The sequence below is a fragment of the Pelecanus crispus genome, chromosome 11 (genome assembly GCF_030463565.1).
Source record: "Pelecanus crispus isolate bPelCri1 chromosome 11, bPelCri1.pri, whole genome shotgun sequence".
In the NCBI taxonomy this organism is placed as follows: domain Eukaryota; kingdom Metazoa; phylum Chordata; class Aves; order Pelecaniformes; family Pelecanidae; genus Pelecanus; species Pelecanus crispus.
The window spans coordinates 18,209,038-18,229,333 of record NC_134653.1 but is presented as its reverse complement, the minus strand read 5'-3'; the positions used below and the strand labels follow the sequence as shown (position 1 = coordinate 18,229,333).

Below are 20,296 nucleotides of genomic sequence, written 5' to 3'. Positions count from 1 at the left end.
TGTCACCCCTTCCCCAAACCCCCATTCCCCTCCCCTGGAGCTGGTGGGGAGGAGGCAGCAGGGTAAATAGCCCCAGGGGCTGTAGCGAGGTGGGGTGGTGCTGGCAGGAGCCACTGGTGGCCCCTTCGTGACAAGGTCATGGGTTGGGGGGTAGGGGGTCACAACCCCCCTCCTGGTTTTGGGCATCCAGGGCAGCGGGGGGCTCACTCCACTGCCAGGGTGGAGAGGCTGGGGGGCACCTGAGGCGGCAGCACCCAAGCCCTGGCATGTCTTGGGCTTCCCTCCGGAGCATCAGGTGGGCACCATGGGGACCCCCCCCGTCCCCTCCAGCCCCGCAATTCCCACACAAAGGGCTATAATGCTATTCAGCAGCAGCAGCAGCAGCAGTTTACACAGCAGGTGGGCGCCCAGCCGGACCCCCCCGCCACCACCGCTGCCCCCCATCCCCGCGGCACCCACCTCTGCCCACCGCCCACCTGTGGTGCCAGGGCCGAGGGCCAGTTTTAGAAGTAGCATTGCCCCGATGTAGAGACGCTAGGCGCGGTTTTTCTCCTTTTTGCCTTAGGTCCCTCTATGTCCTCGATCTTTCGTGCAATAATGTAGATAAGGGATCCCGGTTGTACCTCCCTGGGCAGTCTGTCCCATGGAGGGGTGCCTGGGTGTGATTTCTGTTCCCGTCAAGGTCGCTGTGTCGGTAGGTTGTCGGGTTTTTATTTCCAGTTCCCTCGGCTGTTGGGTTTCGGACCTTCTTCCCGTAGGAGAGGCTGTAGTGTCACAGACGTTACCTCAGTTTGTCACTGTTGAAAAGGATTAAAAAAACCCACCAACTAAAACCATAAAAAATGACAAAATACATAGTTATAAAAGCAACAAAAAAAAAAATCTCAGTGGCGAAGACTTTTTTTTTCTAAACTAAACAAACGTGATGCTTGCGCAGCCGTGGGCGGGGGGGGCACTGCCTACCTTTGCCCTGCCGTGGCCTCGGGGCTTGCTCTCCCCCCACTTTCACCCTGTCCCCCCATGCCCGGCTGCCGTGGCCACCCCAGGGTGGGCGGGAGGGAGGGAAGGGGAGCAGGGAGCAGCACAGTGGGGCTGTGGGGCAGGGTGGCAGCGCCCATGGGTGGGGGGGGGGACACAGCCGACCTCAGTGCAGCCCCCTCCAAACAGGCAGGGCTGCCTGATGTCAAATGTATTCCAGCCACGTCCGCAGGCTAATTTCAATTTCCTGGTAATTATGCAAATGAATGTGGATTTAATTAAGGGCAGATTTCATTAAAGTCTTCTTGGGGAAATGAGAACAGGGTGGGGGAGAGCGACGAGGAGGAGGAGGTGGTGGCGGCAGGGAAGGAGAGATGAAGGCAGTGCCCACCCTGGAAGATGAATGGCTGCAGGGGGTGCTGATGGGATGGGATCCCATCCCTTGGGAGTGGGGGTCCTGCCTGCTCCCTGCCATGGGCCCCCCATTGCGGGAGGGCTCAGGGTCCTCAGCCCAGAGGCAGGGGACAGGTGTGCGGCATGGCCGGGGGGCAGCGCCAGGGATAGAACCCGGGGAGATGCGGCAGCAGCTCCTCCAGTGCATCTCCATCCCCGCTCCGGGGACAAGGGCAGCAGCGAAGGCTTTCACCTCCTTTCCCTTCTCATCAGGGCAGGGAAAAGATTTCTTTGACAGATGATTGATTTTTTTTTTTTCTTCCCCAGCTAAAAATACAGATTTGGCCACGCCAAAAGGTCTAGGAAATCAATGTCATTGTCACCAGGCACTGGCTGGAAGGACCCTCCCCTCCCCGATCGCAGACAAAAAAGGAAACGCTGCCATTTGACGTCTTTGAAATGAACCACTCGGGTTGCTTTCAGCTGAACTGCCTTTAATTCAAAGTGAAATGGCTAATTTTATCCCAGCAAGGTCGGGGATGCTGAGAAGCCCATCAGCGCTGGGAGGGCGGGGGCTGCTTGCTTCCAGGTGAAACCTTCAGACCCAAAAAACATTGCAAAAGCCGCAGCTCAGCAAAGCCGTCGCCTGCCCGTGTCCCCTCTGAGTTTGCTCCCGGGTTTGGCTGGGAAGACGGCCACCCCGGTGCCACGGCTGCTGACCTTGGGCAGTCCCCGAGCGATGGGTGAGCAGCGCAGGCACTGCTCCGAAGGAAAACAGCTAATAGATTTGTACAGATCCTCGAGCCGGCCACAAGGCTGGAGGGAAGAGGCACAGAATGGCAGGTGTGAAAGCGGTGTTGGTGCTGGATGCAGGATGGGTGCGGCAGGTCCAGCTCCACCAGGGCCCCATAAAACCAGATCCTTCCCAAGCTGGGAAGGCCAGGAAGCCCTGGCCATGATACTCAGCAAAGCCTGCCCGTGTCTAATCTCATCCAGCCCTCAACTTCTGGAATTGAATTTTGCCCATTTTTTGCTTAAAGATGCTAAGTGAGCCACTGCAGCTCAAATACTGGAGGTTGAGGGTAAAAATAACCATGAATGATCCACTCGTTTGGAGCACAAATGATCAATGCCAAGCCGGCTTTGCCAAAAAAACCCCCAATCCCAAGCAAGCTCTTTAAAAGGAAATATTTTGCCACCAATATGCCACTTCACTCCCCGATGATTCAGGAGGGGCTGCAGGATGAGGCCCACCGCAGGTGTTCCCATGCATCCCAAGCTGGGAGGGGAACGCAGGGTCTGGGCTGCCAGCGGCTTCCCCAGCCGCCGCACAGAGACTTCAGGGGGACGCGAGGCTGGCATGGCAAGAGTATTCATTAAATGTGCTTCTTAGGGCTGATCCGCTTTCAAGAGTTTCCAAAAATAGCAACAGCACCGAGCTGAGATGGGCGTTGGAAGGAAATGTGACTCATGTGCTACCCAGCGCTTGAGCAAAATCGGACGAGCTCGAGGCCGCTGCGCAAAATGAGCCACCTGAGCGAGAGCACGAGCTGCTGCTCAGGGATGCTGCCAACAAGGGGGTCTGCTTTAGGACGCACGAGGGCATCCCGATGCCCCTTTCCGGCGTCTGCAGAGCCGCCGATGGAGCAGATGCATCTCAGGCTCGTCCCCTGCCTGTCCTTTCCGCAGGGCCCCTCCGCTGTCTGCATTTCCAGCTGCCAGGGAGATGACGGACAAATGTCAGTCAAAGCTGGATGGCCTGAGAGGGCCTCTGTGGGGATGAGCTGCCAGAGCCAGGCAGCAAAAGCTGTCCTGAGGCGTGGAAAAGTCCAACCCAATGCCACGTGGGATGGTTCAGCAGGGCCACGCCTGGTGGCAGAAAGGAGACGTGATCTTGCGTGGCAGATCCAGCCACCTTTGGCCAACGGGAGAGCAGAGCTGGCTGCACCTCCATCCCCACCCTCCACGGGCCATCTCCCGGGCAGGTCCCTGCTTGGTGGAAACAGCCCCACGAGCATCCCGCAGTGTGGCTCTGGGCCAAACTCTGCCAGGTGCCGACTGCCTTTACTCCAGCCTCAGCTGGCCGGGAGAATTTCAGCACAGGGCAGAGGAAGGCAGGAGGCTGCTGGTGTCTCCCACTTGGCTGCGTGCTCCCTGCAATTGGTTTGGACACTTTTTTCACCCAAAGGTTTTTCTTCCTCTGGAAAACCCAGTGTTTTTCACCAAGGTGCTTTTGCTGAAAAACGGGTGGGTTTGTCAGCTTTTGATCACAATTTTGGGGTACAGTGAGGTGCCAGGGCCCAGGGGGGGTGATGGGGAGCACACCCAGCCCTGCACACCCGCCTGCCACCCAAACAGGTGTGTTACTGGCTCTGGCTCTGCAGGCCTCCCACGTTGTCATGACAACTGCAGCATCCCAGCCTCGGCAAGGACGGGAGATCTCCGCCATCCCCACCACCGCCTCACCCGGACACAACTCAGGATGCCAGCACGAGCAGAGGCAACACCACTGCCCTCAGACCCAGCTTCCAGCTCAGGGTGCCACTGGCAGCACCCCAAGCACACAGCTGAGCGTAAGGTGCTATTTATGCTGGCTCCTAGGTGCTGGTCCATGCTTCTCCTGATTTAGACCTTCCTTCACATCCCTCTGAAAACCACAGGGCTCACGGTGGCAGGAGAGGCTTTTGCTTCTCACGTGAGGATCTGCCTGCTCAAAACCTCTCTGCAGCCAGGCAGCGTGTGCCATAACCGAGCCGATGCACAACTCGCACCGCTGCAGGCAGCTATCTCCCCCAACCACCTGGCTGCAGAGCGGCAGCTCCTGCCTGCTCTGGCTTCGTTGGGTGCCGGCTGGCAGAGCATCCTTCTGCTAGACACAGCGTCCCCACATTTCCCCCGACCCCCTCCTGTCCTCCCTGGCCGGGGGGGACAGGGTGGGTGCTGGGCTCCTGGATCACAGACCCCAGTCACCCCAGCTTTCAAGGCAGCAGAGCTGCCAGGGTCTCTGGGACCGGCGTTACGCCGCGCTAATGAGAGCATTGTCATGGGCAGCTCTCGCTCTCAGCAGCCTCACAAGACCTCCGCTCTCAGCCTGATGAGATCCTGAGCTAAACCCTCACTGACATCGGCAGCACCAGGCTGGGCAGAAACTAAGCTCCTTGTCTCAGAGGCTGCTACACCTCCAGAAAGGTTTAATTTGAAAAGCATTAATACAAGATTAATAGAGGCTTTATTAAACAGTGAATCAACTGCTAATGGAGCCCAACTTGTAAGCCATCTGTAACACCTCAGGGGCTTAAAGGCATCCAGAACATGTCTGGAACATACTTAAAATGGATGTTAATCACCTTGTAGCCCTGAAGATACCACACCAGAAAGAAACTTTAAGATAAAAGGTTGCAGATGAGACAGGAGGACTGCCTCATCCCTCCAGCCCCTTTAGAAAGGGTTTAATTTACAATCATTGCCACCCCCCTCCCCAGGCACTGGCATGAAGGCAGGCAGAGGAATTTGGGTCATCCTTGTGCCCCTGGGGCTGGACCTGGGTCAGGACCCCACAACAAAGCAAGGCCAGTTTATAAGGCATAACCACCCCCATGAAAGGGCATCCGTCCTGGTCAGGGAGCAGGGGCTGGAGGGGTAACAGGACACTGCTCAGAGCAGGGCAAACAGTGAAGCTGGCCTCGGGTCCCTCTCCTAGGGATACATCACCCTCCTCCAGAACAGCTTTTCCTTGCGCCCATCAGCACTTCCCTTGCTGAAGCCTGCACCCACCACTTCATCCTTCTGCTTTGCACCTCCCCATCTTCTCTGCTCCCTGTATTGGATAGTCCCAGTGATTTGGATCCCCTCCCTCAACCTCCTCTTCTCCAGACTGAAGAAGGTCCAGCTCCCTCAGCCTCTGCTGGACTCGCTCCAGCTTGTGACACATCTCCAGTCACTCAAGGGACTGACCCTTCCCCAGCCTGGTTTGAGGAGCGCTGCAAGGACCCTGTCCCAAGGACCAAGGTTTAGTTTCAAAGCCCTGCCTGCTCTGGACAGGGCACCTTGGTGTACTGCTCTGCAGAGCTCCTCAGTCACATCTGCCCTTGCAGGCATTGCTTGCTGAGGCTGGCCAGGATAACTTGTACATGGCAAGTCTGACTGGCTGACCCACAAGATGCCTGGGACACTTGTTTGGCTTCAAGTCCAAGTGGACGTCAATATTTGGAGGCTGTCAGACATGCTAGCAGAGAGACTCTGGAGGTTGGGCATCAGAATACAGTCTATGGTTGGTTGAGAAGTTCAGCAGCAGATATCCAGAAGACAGTGGTAGTTTAGTGGTCAGGAGCTTCTTGGTGGTCTTCATTTGCTTCATAGCACCACTGTTCAGTATGTTGAGGTCCATGCATTCGGATATCTCCCTTTGAGGGAGAGAAGAAGCTCTGCAGGACCCAGGCAGTTGAAGCAGACCAGGATTCTCTCTCTGCTTGCAAGGTCAGGAATGGAACATCATTTTGGCTGGCCTCCAGGCTTCCTGAGGGAGGCTGGATCTTGTGGAAGGACAGGCATGGGGTCAGAGACTGGAACCAGCACAACACTCACATTAGTTTTACAGTGAGCTCCCTGCAGCAGGAAATATCCAGCTCTCAGTCATTACCCAGCTTTCAACTAGAGACAACCCACAGCCATTCTTGGGAGCCACTTGTTCATGGCAAAAGCGTTCTCTCCTCTACCATGGAGTAAGCGCAGTCCACTGGAGACCAGATCTGCAGGTCTGAACAGCTGCTCCACCGCTCTCAGGTGGAGAGCCAGTGGCCAGTCTGCTTTGAGAGGGTATCAGGATCTCAGTGCACAGCCACAAACAGCTCAGGATCTTCTGCCAGAGCTCTGGAAAGGATGAGTCCCACACCTATGGTCACTGCTCAGAGCATGGAAATGCACCTGTCTTGCAGTAAGAGCTTCAGACATGCGAGCACCTGCAGCTGTGTAGCACAAGCTACATGCATTTGCCAGGTCCCAATCAGTAGCTGCCAGCTGAGGGCTAACATTCAACTGAGGCAGAGGGGCAGGGACATCCATTCTGCCCTGCTCGCTCCTTCTCTAAATCAACTGAAGAAGTCTCTGAGATTTCAGCCCCACAGGTCAGCCAGGGCACCACAGCATTGACATCTCTTCTATTAGATCAGCACTAGCAGCGTAACAGGGCCTGCCACTGTGCACAGAGTAGCTTCAGTCCGGAGTCAGCAAACATGAAGCATCACCCACAGTGGAGGAAGGTCTTGGGTACACTGGTCACAAGCAGGTCCATTGGAGCCACTTGAGGATCCTGATCAGCTGTGGCAACTTGGTGATCTTGTTAGAGACAAGAGTCTATCATTTCCCAAAGGTCATGGAAATCTCAGGGCATTCCTGATGGCTGGAAAATGGCAAACATCACACAGGTCTTCAAATATGAGAGCTCTAAGGAGTCAGCGTAAGAGGTAGCCCCCAGACCCATCCATTCACTTGGCAGAGCAGCCAAGCACAGCCCCAAGGCAGAGGCAGGAGCCTGGACCCCAGCAGAGCCCCAGCAGCACAAGCTCCCAGGCCCTCCCTCTGAGGGTTTATATACCCTCCTGGCAGCAGTGGCTGCATGTGATTGGCCAGGGCAGGAGCAGGGAAATCTGGGATTGGCCAGAGACAGAAGAGCAGCAGGGGATTGGTCAGGAGTCCCTGCATCCCAGGCCAATCCCAGCCTGTGACGGGTCTTAGAGCTAAGGGGAGGAAGAGCCCAGCTGGTCTTCTCCTGCAGGACCTGGGTGTGTGATGGTTTACATGGTGCGAGTGGGGATGGACGGATGGATGGATGGATGGATGGATGGATGGAGACAGACCAACCAACCAACCAACCCTACAGCCCCTCTGCTGAGCTCCCCAGGAGCACCTGCAGTACCAGCAGCCCCCAGCTTAACCCTGCACCATGTGCAACTGTCCAGACAGAGCCTCTACCCGGCTTTAACGGAGCAAACCCATCCGCTCTTTGGGACGGGGAGCGGTGTTGCTGTTGGGTCATGGCTGCACCGGGGCCAGGTGAACCTGCACAAGGCGCTGCTGGTGCTGGTCTCCTGCATGACCCAGTTAGAGCAGTTCAAAGAGCTCCTCGCATGCTGGGCTGGTGTTTCTGCCTGAGCCATCCGCTGTTCCAACCAGTTTAATTACCCACATCTGAGTCATCCCCAGCCCTGCTTTATCAAAGCTTGCAGCCTTGCAGACAAACCACCCTTTGTCCTCCTCCAGACCCTGTCAATAGGGAATTGCCAAGTACCAATTAATCAGCAGCTCCTGCTGCGACGGGCCAGGGAGATGGTGCCCCAGGAAGATGGAGATCAAGGAACAGAGAGGGGCCACTGCCCTCCCGATGGGACAGAGCTGGGACTAGAGCCCGGGTCCTGATCCCACCCCAGGAAGATGATTGGGGATGCACATGCTTCCCCCAGCAGGGACCAGCCACCGCCCCTGCCATACCCACATCCTGGCCACTCGCCTCCCTAATGCCCAAAAGCATTTCAGCTCTCTGGCATGGCCAGGTCTCTTGTGCGGTGGTCCAGCAAGCCCCCTAGATGCAGAGACACCTGCAAATCCAACAGTGGCAGCTCTTGGCCAAGAGAGAGGTGCTTATGGCTGTGCCAGCTAGAGCAAGGCAAGTACCTGTGAGCGTGAGATCATCCAGCCCAGCGAGGATGGCTGATCTGGTGATGGCTCCAGCAGGTCCATCAGCAACTCCTGCTTCCCAAGCCAGCTGTGGGCCTCTGGAGATGAAAACCAGTGCCCAATTTCTAGGCTGTGCCTATGCAGTTCACGGGCAGGGCAGTAAATCCCATTTGCTGTGCATCGATTTTTAGGCTGGCAGGTCTGAACGGTGATGTGAGACATGCCCGGTGCTCAGCAGGGCTCATGTGCATAGGGGTGGAGCAGAAACAATTTTTCTGGGTGAATGTAAATTTTAAGAAAAAAACTAAGAAAAAGAACTATTCTGGCCCAAATCAAATCCACACGCTGGTGTCAGGGGGTTGTTTCAATTCCAGGTGTCACGTGTTTTCAAATTTGCTTAATACAGCAGAAGTAAGGTTGATGGGGGACATCGAAGTGAAATACCCACAAGTTTTGCTCTGTGGAGATTAATTTTATTTTGGGGGTTTCCTTGTCATTTTAATTCAGGGAGGGGGTGGAAGAGTCAGTTTGGCCAGACTGCAAAACCTCTGAGCAGCTGCTCAGTCTGCACTGGTGGCTGAAAGAGGGTCAGGACAGAGATGTCACCCACCTCTCCCAGCAGCAGCTGGATGCTGCCCCTGACCCAGGGGCGCCTGGAGAAGGGCACAGCCGGTGCAGCCTCACCGGGGATGAGCTGCTCTTGCAGCTCTCTGGCAGAGCAGGAGAGCCGACCGGCTGCCAGTTGAGCTCTTCCACCTGTGAATCGCATGGTCATGTGTGTGTGCCTTGCTTAGTGCTGATAAGGGAACCATTATGGTCCTCCTCCGCTCACCTGGCTTGGTATCAGCGTCCTGCTGCTGCTGGTGACAGCCAGGTAGCGATTTCTAGGCCTAATTGATAATTAGTGAAATCTGGCCTTGGCACAAAGAACACAGTGAGCTAGAAAGCTACATGGGTGTGGTTCCCCACTGCCTGTGCCTGTAATAGGGAGGAGCACCCAGCACCTCTGCGTCCCTCGGAACACTAATTTGCTCTAAGGTGGAGCGAAGGGCTCATGTGAGAGCTATCAAGCTCTCTGCGCAGCAAATAAATACAATGTGCCTGCACCTGATGGTGTTGGGGTGCAGCAGTGAGCTCTGCACGGGATGAGGAGCTGCTCTGCAGCCTGAGGCTCTTGCCTATTGAAGGGAGGTGACGATTGGGCTGGAGCATGCTGGGAAAATGGGAGATTGGCACCGGGTGCTGCACTCCCATCTTTCTTATCGCAGGACCCTAAGGAGTTAACACAAAATGCCACCTACTGTTATTTTATCTCTCCTCCATTAAGGCAGCTCTGACACTGGCAGCAGAACAATGCTAAATTCTGATTAGCTAAGGTTTTCCAGCAAGAGGGGAGGCACAAGAGGGTGGGGAATTAATACTATTCTGCATAATTTTAAATCTAAATTCCATTTCTTTTATTTTCTTTCTCTAGGAAGCAAACAATCTAGGGGGTTTTGTACTCAATTTCTTGCTTTCATAATCTAAATGAATTGTTTGCAAGTAGGAGCCAGCTGCAAAGCTGGCAATCTCTGATCAAATCTGCCTTTCTCCTGGTTCTAGCAATCATTAATTTGCTCCTCAACTCTGATTAGCTAATCCTGGCTGCCTTGTGGCAGTTTGCAGGGAAAAACAGTGTGTGAGCTGTAGCTCCCTTTCACAGAGCTGGAGCTGGCAGCGGGGTGACGGGATTGATTTCTGCAGGGTCCATGGTGCTCCTAGTTGTCAGCTCTCTGGAGAGGAGTGGGGTGCTCTGAGAAGAAAGGCTGGCGAGGTTATTTATGGAATCCTGGCATTTTGGAAATAGCAGAGGATGATTCTTTCCCCTGCTCTGTGCAGGGCGTGCTAGTTTGTTACACCGAGGCTAATTAGCTGGGCTTTAAAATAGGAATCGAATACGGTGTAGCAACCTCCCTCAAATATCTGGGTGCTGCCCCATTTTTATGATGTTGCTGGTGTGTCTGGGGGACGTGGCAGAACCGTTACCTCTATTTCATGCATGGGAAACGGAGGCATGGGTCTTGGTCTTTGCGTGTTGGTGGATGGAGGCTTAGAAAGAACAAGCCTCAGGGGCAGGGCTGTCTGGCAGGGGATATGGTACAGGGTGCCTTTTGTGCCAGCCCCTGGTTTAATACCTGCTGAATTAAGAGTCATAGTCTCAACTCCTCCTGCAAAGCTTGGAGAGCTCCTGCCTGCTAGCAAGCATGGACCGGCCAGGGGTGTCCAAATGGGATGTCACCCCCTGAGGCTGACTGCTGCCAGTCACCAGAGCATCACCTCCTGATGTCCAACTCCCTCTGATCCCATTTTTCACAGATCCAAGGGCCCAGGCGAGTTGGACATGGCACTGGTGGCCCACGTGCCACTATGCTGGCTGGGCACAGGGCTGCTGCTGGCCCCGTGTGCCCCTTTCTTGCATGTAGCTCTGCAGGCCTTGTGTTTCAGCTGCTATCTGACTGCGTTTTATTCCAACACGCTCCTTTTTCAGATCAAATTCCCTGAGTGCTGGGGGTGGATCCTTTTAATTTTCATTTGTTTCAAAGCTGTACATGGCTTACAAGCATGACAGAAATGCGCCTGGAGTGCAGGAAATGGCCTACTTAGCTGCAGGAGAAGAGCAGGCTTTTCCATCATGCTGACTCCTGGGACCCCATCGTCCCAGGGGACTGGGGCAGCTGCCTGCTTCCCTTGCGGGCACATGTTTCAGGAGCTTTTCTTCAGGAGATGTTTGGTCCCACCATAAAGCCCAAACAGCCTGTCCAAGCAGAACAGTGCTGGAGAGCAGAGGTTTGGAGGGTACTTCCAAGTTCTGACACTGAACTGCTGTGTAAGGTTGGGGCAGGTCCCCCATCCACCCAGCTGACCATGACAATCTCTTTTTGCTCTTTCAAGGTAGTTTAGAGAAGGGGAGAGACCGAGGCAGGACTATTACCAGCTGAGGAAGCAGTGCTTGCAGGGCCAGACCTCCAACAGCTTTTGGATTTACTGGACACTTTCAGCCTAGCCTGAAAGGGGACAGAGATCTGAGAGGTGTTGAGTTCTCACAGTTTGTGTGAGCTAATGGCTGGGGAGGAGAAGGACTCATACCAGGCTCTCACAGAGGGAAAGGCTGTGCACAGAAGGGGTTCACCCTGCCAGCAGCACCCAGAGGTGGGCTGGCCAGCCAGCTGCATGCTGCTCTGCCTTAATACCACTTGGAGAATGGACAGAGACTGTTCTTGCCACTTCTGTGATGTCTGGAACTGGAGCATGTTGAAGTCTTTGCCTTAGCAGAACAGACAGGAACCTGAGGCCTCCTGGGCTGAGAAGAGCCTTCCCCAAAGGAACTGAATTTGCACAGTGGGTCCCAGGAAGACTGAGGACCTTCGTATTAACACCAGCTTGCTTGCCAGAGAGCTCAGAGAAAGGACTCGGCCAAGGAGGAATTGCACTAGGATTGGTGGCTGCAGTAGAAGGAGGAACAAGAGGCAGGGTTGTGTGCCCATGGGAGGGCAGCGAGCTGGGGCTGGGCAGACAGTGGTGACAGGGCTGCCAGAGCAGAGGCAAGTGAACATTAAGCTCTCCAGCTTTCAATCTTATTCAACGGCTCTACCTGGTATACTGAACTCTCCAGGGATCCAACCTTCCCTCAGACTATTTCCATTTTCTTTACTGTGGTTTTGTCTTTGGTTCAAAGAACATAGTAGCAGCAGAAAATGGAGTCTCTCCATACTGTCTTTGGGGCCTGGGGAAGATGGAGTCCCCAAGCACCTGAGAGAAAGACAGCAGTGAACCCCTGACCCTATTTATTTTACTTCCTGAGTTTTTCCCAGCCAGAGAAATGCTCCAAACCTCGCTCCGTGAACACGAGCAGATTGTCTCATTCCACTAGAAACCATGGCTAGGTTCAGAAACATTTGTTCTTGGGCACTGATCCTTCCTCCCACCACTCTCATTTATCTTACTGATGCTAATACCAGTCTTCAGACTTCATGTTTTAATGACAAACAAATAGCAGTGCTCTTAGAAGCTGGGAGTCCCCTGTGTGTCCATCTGCAGAGACACCCACAGTGGCATCCACACATAGGCTGCCTGGGCGCCTTGACTGTTTTGGTTAGCAATCCTGGGATTCAATTTGGTGGATGCTCTCAGATGTCAGGGAGTCAAAAAGGCAACAGAGCAGCTCTTCGGCCTGGGGAGAAAAGAAGGAAAAGAAGGGGTTGGGGAAGAGCTGTGATTTCTCTGCATCGCAAAGAAACTTCTTTTCAGAGGTAGGTTTCTCGTGCATGGCTGCAGGCAGGCAGCATAGTGAGGATGTTACCAGGTTGAATTAGTCCCAGCACAGAGGTGGCTGTAAGTGTCCCGTAGCAGGGAAATGTCTGCTAGTTGTAACCATTGTTTGACTGTTCACAAGATTCACATGTTCAAGGAAAACCAACAACATGCAAGGTGCCAAGTGGGAAATCTAACTCTGCCTCTCCTTCCCAGCAGCTCTATTGGCATGGCTGGTTCTGAGATGGGAAGGCCAGCTTAGTGCCGAGGGCTTCAGGACCAGTCTATTCTGACTGTGCTAGTGAGCACCGTGTTCCTCTAAAGCATTATACATACTGTGGTGTCAATCCACCCCACACAGCCCTTGGGGCCCTCCTCCTGCCAGCACTCTGCTTTTCCTCATAGGTTTTTAGGTCTCTTTTACAGGACTCCAGCCCTTCTGCCTGCTGCTGAGGGGCTAAGGATCATGCCAAGAGTGGCTGGGATGTGTTTTCCCTGTGTTGCTGTGCTCCAGTCCCAGGTTTCAGCTGTCTCTGCCGGGAGGGAGATGCTGGAGCAGCCATTGTGGCTGCTGGCAACAGCTTCAGGGCTCCAGGCAGAGTGGAGGGATTAAGTGCTGCCTGCCAGTGGAGGTTCAACTGCACATCTGTGGGCTCTTACTGAGGAACAGCTGTGCAGAGACGGTGCCGTCTGCCTGCTCTGACCTGCTAATGGTGGCAGGTCAATGGCGTACTGCACTGAGGGATGGCCACCCCAGCCTCACGATCTCATCCCAGCCACAGTGCAGAGCTGCATGTGAGGAGAAACTGTTCAGCCACAGGACATCCCAATCGTGAGGCTGAGCACAGCACTCCCTGACAGCTCTCTCATCGCTGGGGAGGTTCCAGCCTGGGTATGGACCAGGTGCAGGGACATCTGGGACTCCCTCACAGAGGCCCTCTGGAAGTTCAACAGCCCCTAATGGTTGCACCAACAAAATGTGTCTCTATTGCTTCCAAATGTGAGCTGCTCTGCGTGTGCCCAAGAGAAACCTGCATGAGGAGCAGGCATCTGCAGGCTCACTGCCTGAGAATAAGGAACTTCCTAAGCATGAATTCATCTGCTCCCAAGGCAGATGTTTCAAACAGGACAGGTGAAAAGTGCTATAGAAATGCTTGCTTCTTTCAGTGACTGCAGAAGGAGGCAAGACAACTAGCCCAGACACAGATGTTAGCACTGAAATAGTCCACATTTGGAAAGCTTATTTCTCACCCTATTGCCTAGTCCCAAATCACACAGGGAGCAAGTATGAAATTTCTTTTCACTTCCGTGGCTTGACTCCACCAGTAAACGCTGCAGCTCTCCTCAGACCATGAGGATTTGAAATCCATGTTCATTTAACCCTCCTGAACTTTGCCTGATATCATGTTGTTGCTCATTAGCTTTGACCTGGAAAGCCAGGCTGACATTTCATAAACTCATTAGCAAGAGATCAGAGGATCAAACATTGTTTCTAGGGACATCCTTTGAGGCACAGTCATCCCCTGGTGAGCTTGCTCCTCAGATCTTGCTCTGTGATTTCTAAACCTACCCTGAACTTTGGAGCAAAAGGCCCATTTGAAAATAAACATTACTTGCTGCTATGCTTCTTGTAACCCACAACAAGAAGTGCTGCACCCACCACTGTCCCAGGATTAGAATCGTGGTCTAAACTCTGAACTGCTGTGAGTAGCCCTTGCTTCCACCAGCGCCAGAGGGATTTGACTCAGTGGCCCAGGCTTCCAGAAGCAGGGAAAAGGGCTGAGCATATTTGCTTTTTCTCTTATCTATCACAGAAAGTACTATAACCCTCTTTCTGATAGGCTGATTCCCCATAGCCATAAGCAGATGGGATTTTATGTCAGCCAGAGATATGTAATGTCCTTTTCAAAGCAAATCAGAAGACAGCCTGGACTTGCTGCCCTGTCACATTACTTGGCAACAGCCTGGCACCCTGGCAGCAGTAAGCGCTGTGCTATGACAGCCTTGCAGCTATCGCAGAGCTGTGCAGGCAGACCTTCCCAGGCACTGCAGCGCATACAATCCAGCTACGCCCGGGGAGAATTTTACTGTGCCTTAGGGAAAGCTGCTGAAAACAGCAGCTGTATGACTTTCGGGAAGTTTGGGGTAGTTTTGCCTGTGTTAAAAGTAGGAACACAGACTTCAAAGAGCGCTCTGTGTCTTTTAAGGCTCAATCCTTAGAGCACTGGTACTGAAGGCAGCAGCTCTGCTACATTATATGAGGTTACAAACACATTTCACTCTCCCACTGGGTTTTCTTGGGAAGCAAAAGGGATCCACAGGAGAGGCTTCTCCACTTGCTACTGTTTCTCATTCTCCCCAATTCTTTTACACCTCCTAGTTCTAAGTCTTCAGACACTGCCTCCTGTATCCAGATATCTTGTTTGTTTTGTACTAAATTTTGATGATTACAGCCAGAGTTTTAAAGGTGTTTGTGCAGTTTATTCCCATTAGGTGCCCACATGTCTATAAAAACCTCGAGCTTAGTGTTTCCTTTCTTGGGATGAGCTACTGAGAAAATATTCAGCTAGTCCATCCCTGGAATGGCCAATAGCTTAATTTCTCATCTTCCATTTGGACTTGGGCTTCTGAAACATAATTTCCCAAACAGGACATGTGCCAGCTTGGCAGTAGGGCTGAGTGAACATTTCCTGTCACTTATTTTTGACAAGTATCACAGATATCTTATGAAGTGTTGATTCTTCATAAGAAGTAACTGACATCTACAGAAAATATTGAATCTTTATCAAAGTCCCAAAATATTTTGATTCAAAGTAGTGCCACTGGTGTAATGTGGAAGACAGTTTGACAGGGTTTTGGTCCCACCTTCCACCATGTGCTGGGCTCTCAGTATAAGCCAAGGCTTGGGGCTGTCATGAGGAACCACCTCTGTCTCATGCAACTGAAATTTTCTTCCAAAATTCAAACAATTTTGACAAGTTTCATTCATCACAGGGGCACAAAGGACACATATCTGTACCATAAACTTCTCTACTTGCCTGCTTCTCATTTTGGGGATAAAGGAGATGCTGCACAGTGTCCAGGACTGACTGCTTCTGCCAGCAGACGCTAGGGGTAAAAAAAAAACCAGAAGCCAGCGTTACTTTGCCATCTAAGCTGTCAGAGGCTGCAGATGACCTAGCTTTGAGGAGGACTATGCTCTGTGCCAGCAGCTCTGGCCATGTGCATCTGTTACTGAACTTCTTTACACAGATAAATCCTGGGTTTTACAAAGCTTTGTCTAAATGGATTTGGATTCTTAAAATATAAGCCTTCAAACAAACAGTAATGACCTGTTGCATAATGGGGTCTCTGGGGCAGTGGGAAACACACATAAATATAGATAGTGAGGTCTGTGCAGGGGGCTTTTTCTCAATAAAGATAATGTGTGTGTTTTCCCCAAAACCCAGGACTTTCTAAGCTGCCTTCAGCAGCAGGGTCTGCTTCACTAGTCCTTGTTTTCCTCTGGTCCACCTCAAGCCACACATGAGTTGACCACAAGACATATTCAAGAGAAATTCAAAGGCAAGATACAAATTTCAAAATTGCCTTTTAAACTAACTCTATGCTCAGAGTGTTAGTCTTGAAAACTCTCCAGAGGCTTTGGAAACCACTCCCTGCTCCCTGCCCCCATATCCAGGTATTGTGCTTGGCAAGAGTTTTCCCTTCAGTGGTTTTCAACAGCTCCAAGATTTTACATCTCGTGTGTTCATTTTTTGATTTCTACACCTCCTTTCCCTCCAAAGCTCCCACAGATGAGCTTCCTATAGGGATAACATCACTCCCTGCTAACAGCAATTAACACTTGGTAAGAATGTTTAATCAGAGAGAATAACATCCAGCTCAGTTCCCTAACACTTGACTGTTGTTCTGATTGCAGTACATTGTGTAAATCCAGGAAGGTATAAGGCCTAGTCTGTACCCCGATTTTCTTCTGATGCAGCTAGGTTTTTGGCAGGCTTTAGTCAAACACCGCTTACCAAGTTCAGTACAACATTAACTAGGCAAGTTCCTAAAGACTGTGCACAATATAGTTAGGTCCTAACAACCTTATGGCCATCTGAAAGTACTTTTTAAAAGCTCAAATAACCGTAGAGGAGTAATCAGTATTAAATCAGTATCACCTATTAAGGTAGCTAAACCTAGTTTGTCATGCATAAAAAGCAGAGCATGCCTTTCTTCCAGGAGTTGCTTTGAATCTACTTGTAAATTCTTCCCTCTGCCACCCTGCAGCTAGGAAATCTGGCTGTAAAAACAAGTTATGACAGGGAAAATTCAAATGCTTTATACTGGATATCCAGGCAGCTGGATGCTGACAGAACAAGAAAGGTAAGTCTCACATCATTTTTCCTTGTCTGGATAGGATTGTGTCACTTCCTTCTCTGGATTCTCCCCCCAGTCCCCACTGCTCTTAGGCTGTACTTCAGCTTCCCCTCACCTCTTCCAAACGCTTACTTCACTCTGCCCTATGAGTTGCCCTTGGCACCCTCCCAGATTCTCCCAGATTCCTAATTTGGTTCCACTCTTGGCAGTCAATCAAGCTCACAGGCTGCTTTTGTGCCCCCACCTGCATAAATTTTGTCCCTTTCTCTGTTCTTCCTGCCCTTTGGTGCAGAAATAATGCCTTCATAGATGTCCAGAGAACAGTGGGCACTGCTGCTGAACAATAATCAGACAGAGTAGGCACTGCTGCTGCTGAACAATAATCACTACACAGTTATGAGGGTCTGTGTCTGTCTTTAAGGCAACTGCTCTGCACAGCACATCCTCCAGTGATTGAATGTCTCTCCTTGATGTGCCACTGCTAGAGCTGGCTTAGGAAAGCTTTAATAGGCTCTGAACTACGAGCAGTTATACTAGCAAAGCCCACGTTGTTCCTCTCAACACCTGATTCCTCCTTCTTATCACAGCCCATCTCTGACATCACATCCCAGGCTTCCATACAGATGGCAACGTTTCTCCCTGTGGCACAAAGCCTAAGTAATGTGGCTCAGCTGTGAATCAACTCCCAGGGCCGTAAAATAATCTCTTACATGGTGGTGCTTCAGCAGTGCAGCTAAAATGCAGGCCAGAACCTGTGCAGTTATTGGAATCCTGGGCCATGGCAGTAAGAGTGAAATAAATATACAGTGATTTACTCAGTACAAGAAAGGTCACGTGGCTCCTGCTGACGGAGTCATAAGTGTAATTAACCTCAGATGTTATTTTGAAATGTTTATAAACTAGGCAATGAAGATGTCTTAGCATGAAGTGTCCTTATGAGACACTAGTTAAGTCAGGCTGGCTTTTCAAAGATATTTGCAAAGTTGATTTTAAACCGTATGATGGCTTATGATACAATAAGGGTGTGCATTTACTGTTGGCTAAAGCTGATCTACCCAAGGATCACTGCCTCCCCTCCTCCCCATCCTTGGGCACACCTTGCTGCCCCTCCCTTCCATAAGCATCATCGATCATGAAGGCAAATTTTTTTTGTAGAGCTGGTTTTAAATGGCTGCATGATTACTAGTTCTGGCACTGGGGTAAGAGGCAGAGTGGATCCTGCCATTTGGGAGCACCTCCTAACAGCCATAATTTATGCACATATATTTTGCAGTTTGGCAAGGAAGTTTATCCTTTGTACGGACAGCCATACTGGCACAGACCAGGATGAGGGGTGAAAGACACAGCTGAGACTGACATCTATTCCTCCCCGCTTCCTTCTCAGCCCCTCAGCTCACTGTGAATGGCAGTGAGAAGCCACTGTGAGGTTTGCTCTGGGGTTGCTGCCTTAAGACTGGCAATCTTAAAACATATCAAGTTAAGCCTACAGAAGAGGGAAGCACTGGGTTGCAGCTGATCTTGTTATGCAGCACCCATGACTCTGATGAGCAAAAGCTCATAAAAAAAAAAAAAAGAAAAATAAAGGAAAATAAAGAGGTGGGGGATCTTGTACTGGCTGTCAGCAGAGCTGGCAGCCACTGTCCCAGAACACCCTTCAGCAGTGATCTCTGGGGTTCCCAACAGCTCACCTTTTTCCTGTAAACCAGGAAAAGAGTGGGAGAAAACTCACTTAGAAAGGTCTTGGGTAACTTGCTCTTTGCTTCCCCTTAGTGCTGTACCTTGCAGGGTGAAAGGTTTGGGATGTGGCTCCCAAGGGTGTGATTTTAAATGAATGGGAGCAATGTCTAAATTTTGTCATTAGCTTAAAAACATTTTTTAACTATTCTTCCCAGGTGTGGCCTTGTGACTGAGCACCGTAACATTTCATCAAAGTACGAGAACTCCAAGGTGTCTACCAACTTGGATGTTCCGATTTGAACCCCTTGATGCTTGTAAACTCCAGCATCCTTGAATTCCTTATGCCTGTCCCATTGACAGTGTTATCTGGAAGTCCTCCAGATCGTACAAGCCAAGGCCACAACAGTCTTATCGGTGTGGCTGCTGGACTGGTCTATACCGAATGTGTCAGAAAAAAGACTCTCTTGGCTTCCTTTCACAGAGGAAACCATGTGCGTGAATTACACATCACATTGCCAAATACAAGCCCCTGTGCAAGGAAACTTTCCCTCTGGGGAACAGTGGGTTAATTGGCCTGATAATCATTCTATTTCACTAATCAGTCCCTGTAGAGGGTTCTGTTGGTTTTACCAGGCTTATACATCCTCTACCCAGCATTTCTGGTAATTTATTTAAGAGGCTAATTTTTGATTTTGCTCTCTGACGTTTAAGTATTTTTTTTTCATAACAAACATAGAATCTGCTAAGATATTCCTCCTAGGAATTTTATTGATTCAGCAGGTCTATTTCCAGTGTGAGCCCTTATTTCAGAGAAATCCCTGTATTTGCGGAACCATGCCACCAAGCCTCACAGACACTCCAAGTCCTTAACAAACAACACAACTCAGTATTTAAAGTCCTGAGTATGGCACACATGACTTTGAAACTGGGGAACACTCTTAGGTACTGACCCATTAACAACAACGTAACTTAGGAAGAATGGGTTGCCTTTGAGTGGCACCTGACCTCATGGGGAGTCTGAACTGGAAGTGAATTACAGAGAAGAAAGTCAGCTGCCCTCAGTCAGATCACAAGCTCTCTAGCAGGGGGTTGAGACAGTGCTGTTAAAGCGATATCGTCCTCACTTACCTGTCCAGCAGGGAGTCGAAGCAAATGACTGCATTGTCTCGCTGTGCTGCTAGCACCAGACACAAACCATCCATTAAGAGGGAACACTAGAAGAGAGAGGAGAACAGAGCTTTGGTGTTGCTATCCACTTAAATAAGTCTGTAAGCCTCACTGATGAACTGCTGACAGCACAGATAACTGCTTCTATGCTGTGTGAGGGGATGAAAGTCACAAAGCAACAGACTCTTTCAAATTGAAAGAGTATCATGTCGGAACTGTTAGTTATCCTGCTCCTATGGCATACTATTATTCCTGTTCCCTTCTCTCAAAGTGAAAATAAGCAGGTTACTTAGGTGTGTTATTCAGTCACTAAGTCTGCTGGAAGCAGGAATACAGAGATAACAGTAAATGTTGCAATATTGTAGCAGAAACACTTATTAGTTGAAGAAGCCCATCTCCCTTCTGGCAAGGGAAAGCAAATACTGTTATGTTCACCTTCGGCTCAGCAGTGCCAGACCCTTCTGGAAACATGCCAGCTCTGCCCAGAGTAATTCATCTCTGACAGGAGGAAGTGTTTCCATCACCAGGAGAGCGGTGCTGCTGCCATGGCTCTCCTTCCCACACGCCGATTCGCTTTGTCCTTCCTAGAGAGCTGTGCACATTCCCGTGTGCAGAGGGATGGCATCCTCAGGGGAACCACAGGAGAAGAAAGTAGTGCTTAGACTAATTGGATGCTAGATGTAATTGCTATTCTATACAGAAGTACTTCAAAGGGATGCTGTCAGTTTAAAAAAATCACAGCCTGAAAAGATCTTAC

The 20,296-nt window shown here is 51.1% G+C and overlaps 1 protein-coding gene across 1 annotated transcript in view; it reads right to left on the bottom strand.

Moving 5' to 3' along the window:
• Positions 1-12,175: 12,175 nt before the first annotated feature.
• Positions 12,176-20,296, bottom strand: part of DNAAF8 (dynein axonemal assembly factor 8) — a 96,795-nt gene continuing 88,674 nt past the window's right edge. Inside the window, exons 30-32 of the mRNA XM_075719014.1 lie at positions 19,501-19,586; positions 15,372-15,441; positions 12,176-12,253 (exon numbers count right to left, since the gene is read on the bottom strand). Of these exons, the coding sequence (XP_075575129.1) occupies positions 12,176-12,253; positions 15,372-15,441; positions 19,501-19,586 (234 nt within the window). The remainder of the gene's footprint in view (positions 12,254-15,371; positions 15,442-19,500; positions 19,587-20,296) is intronic.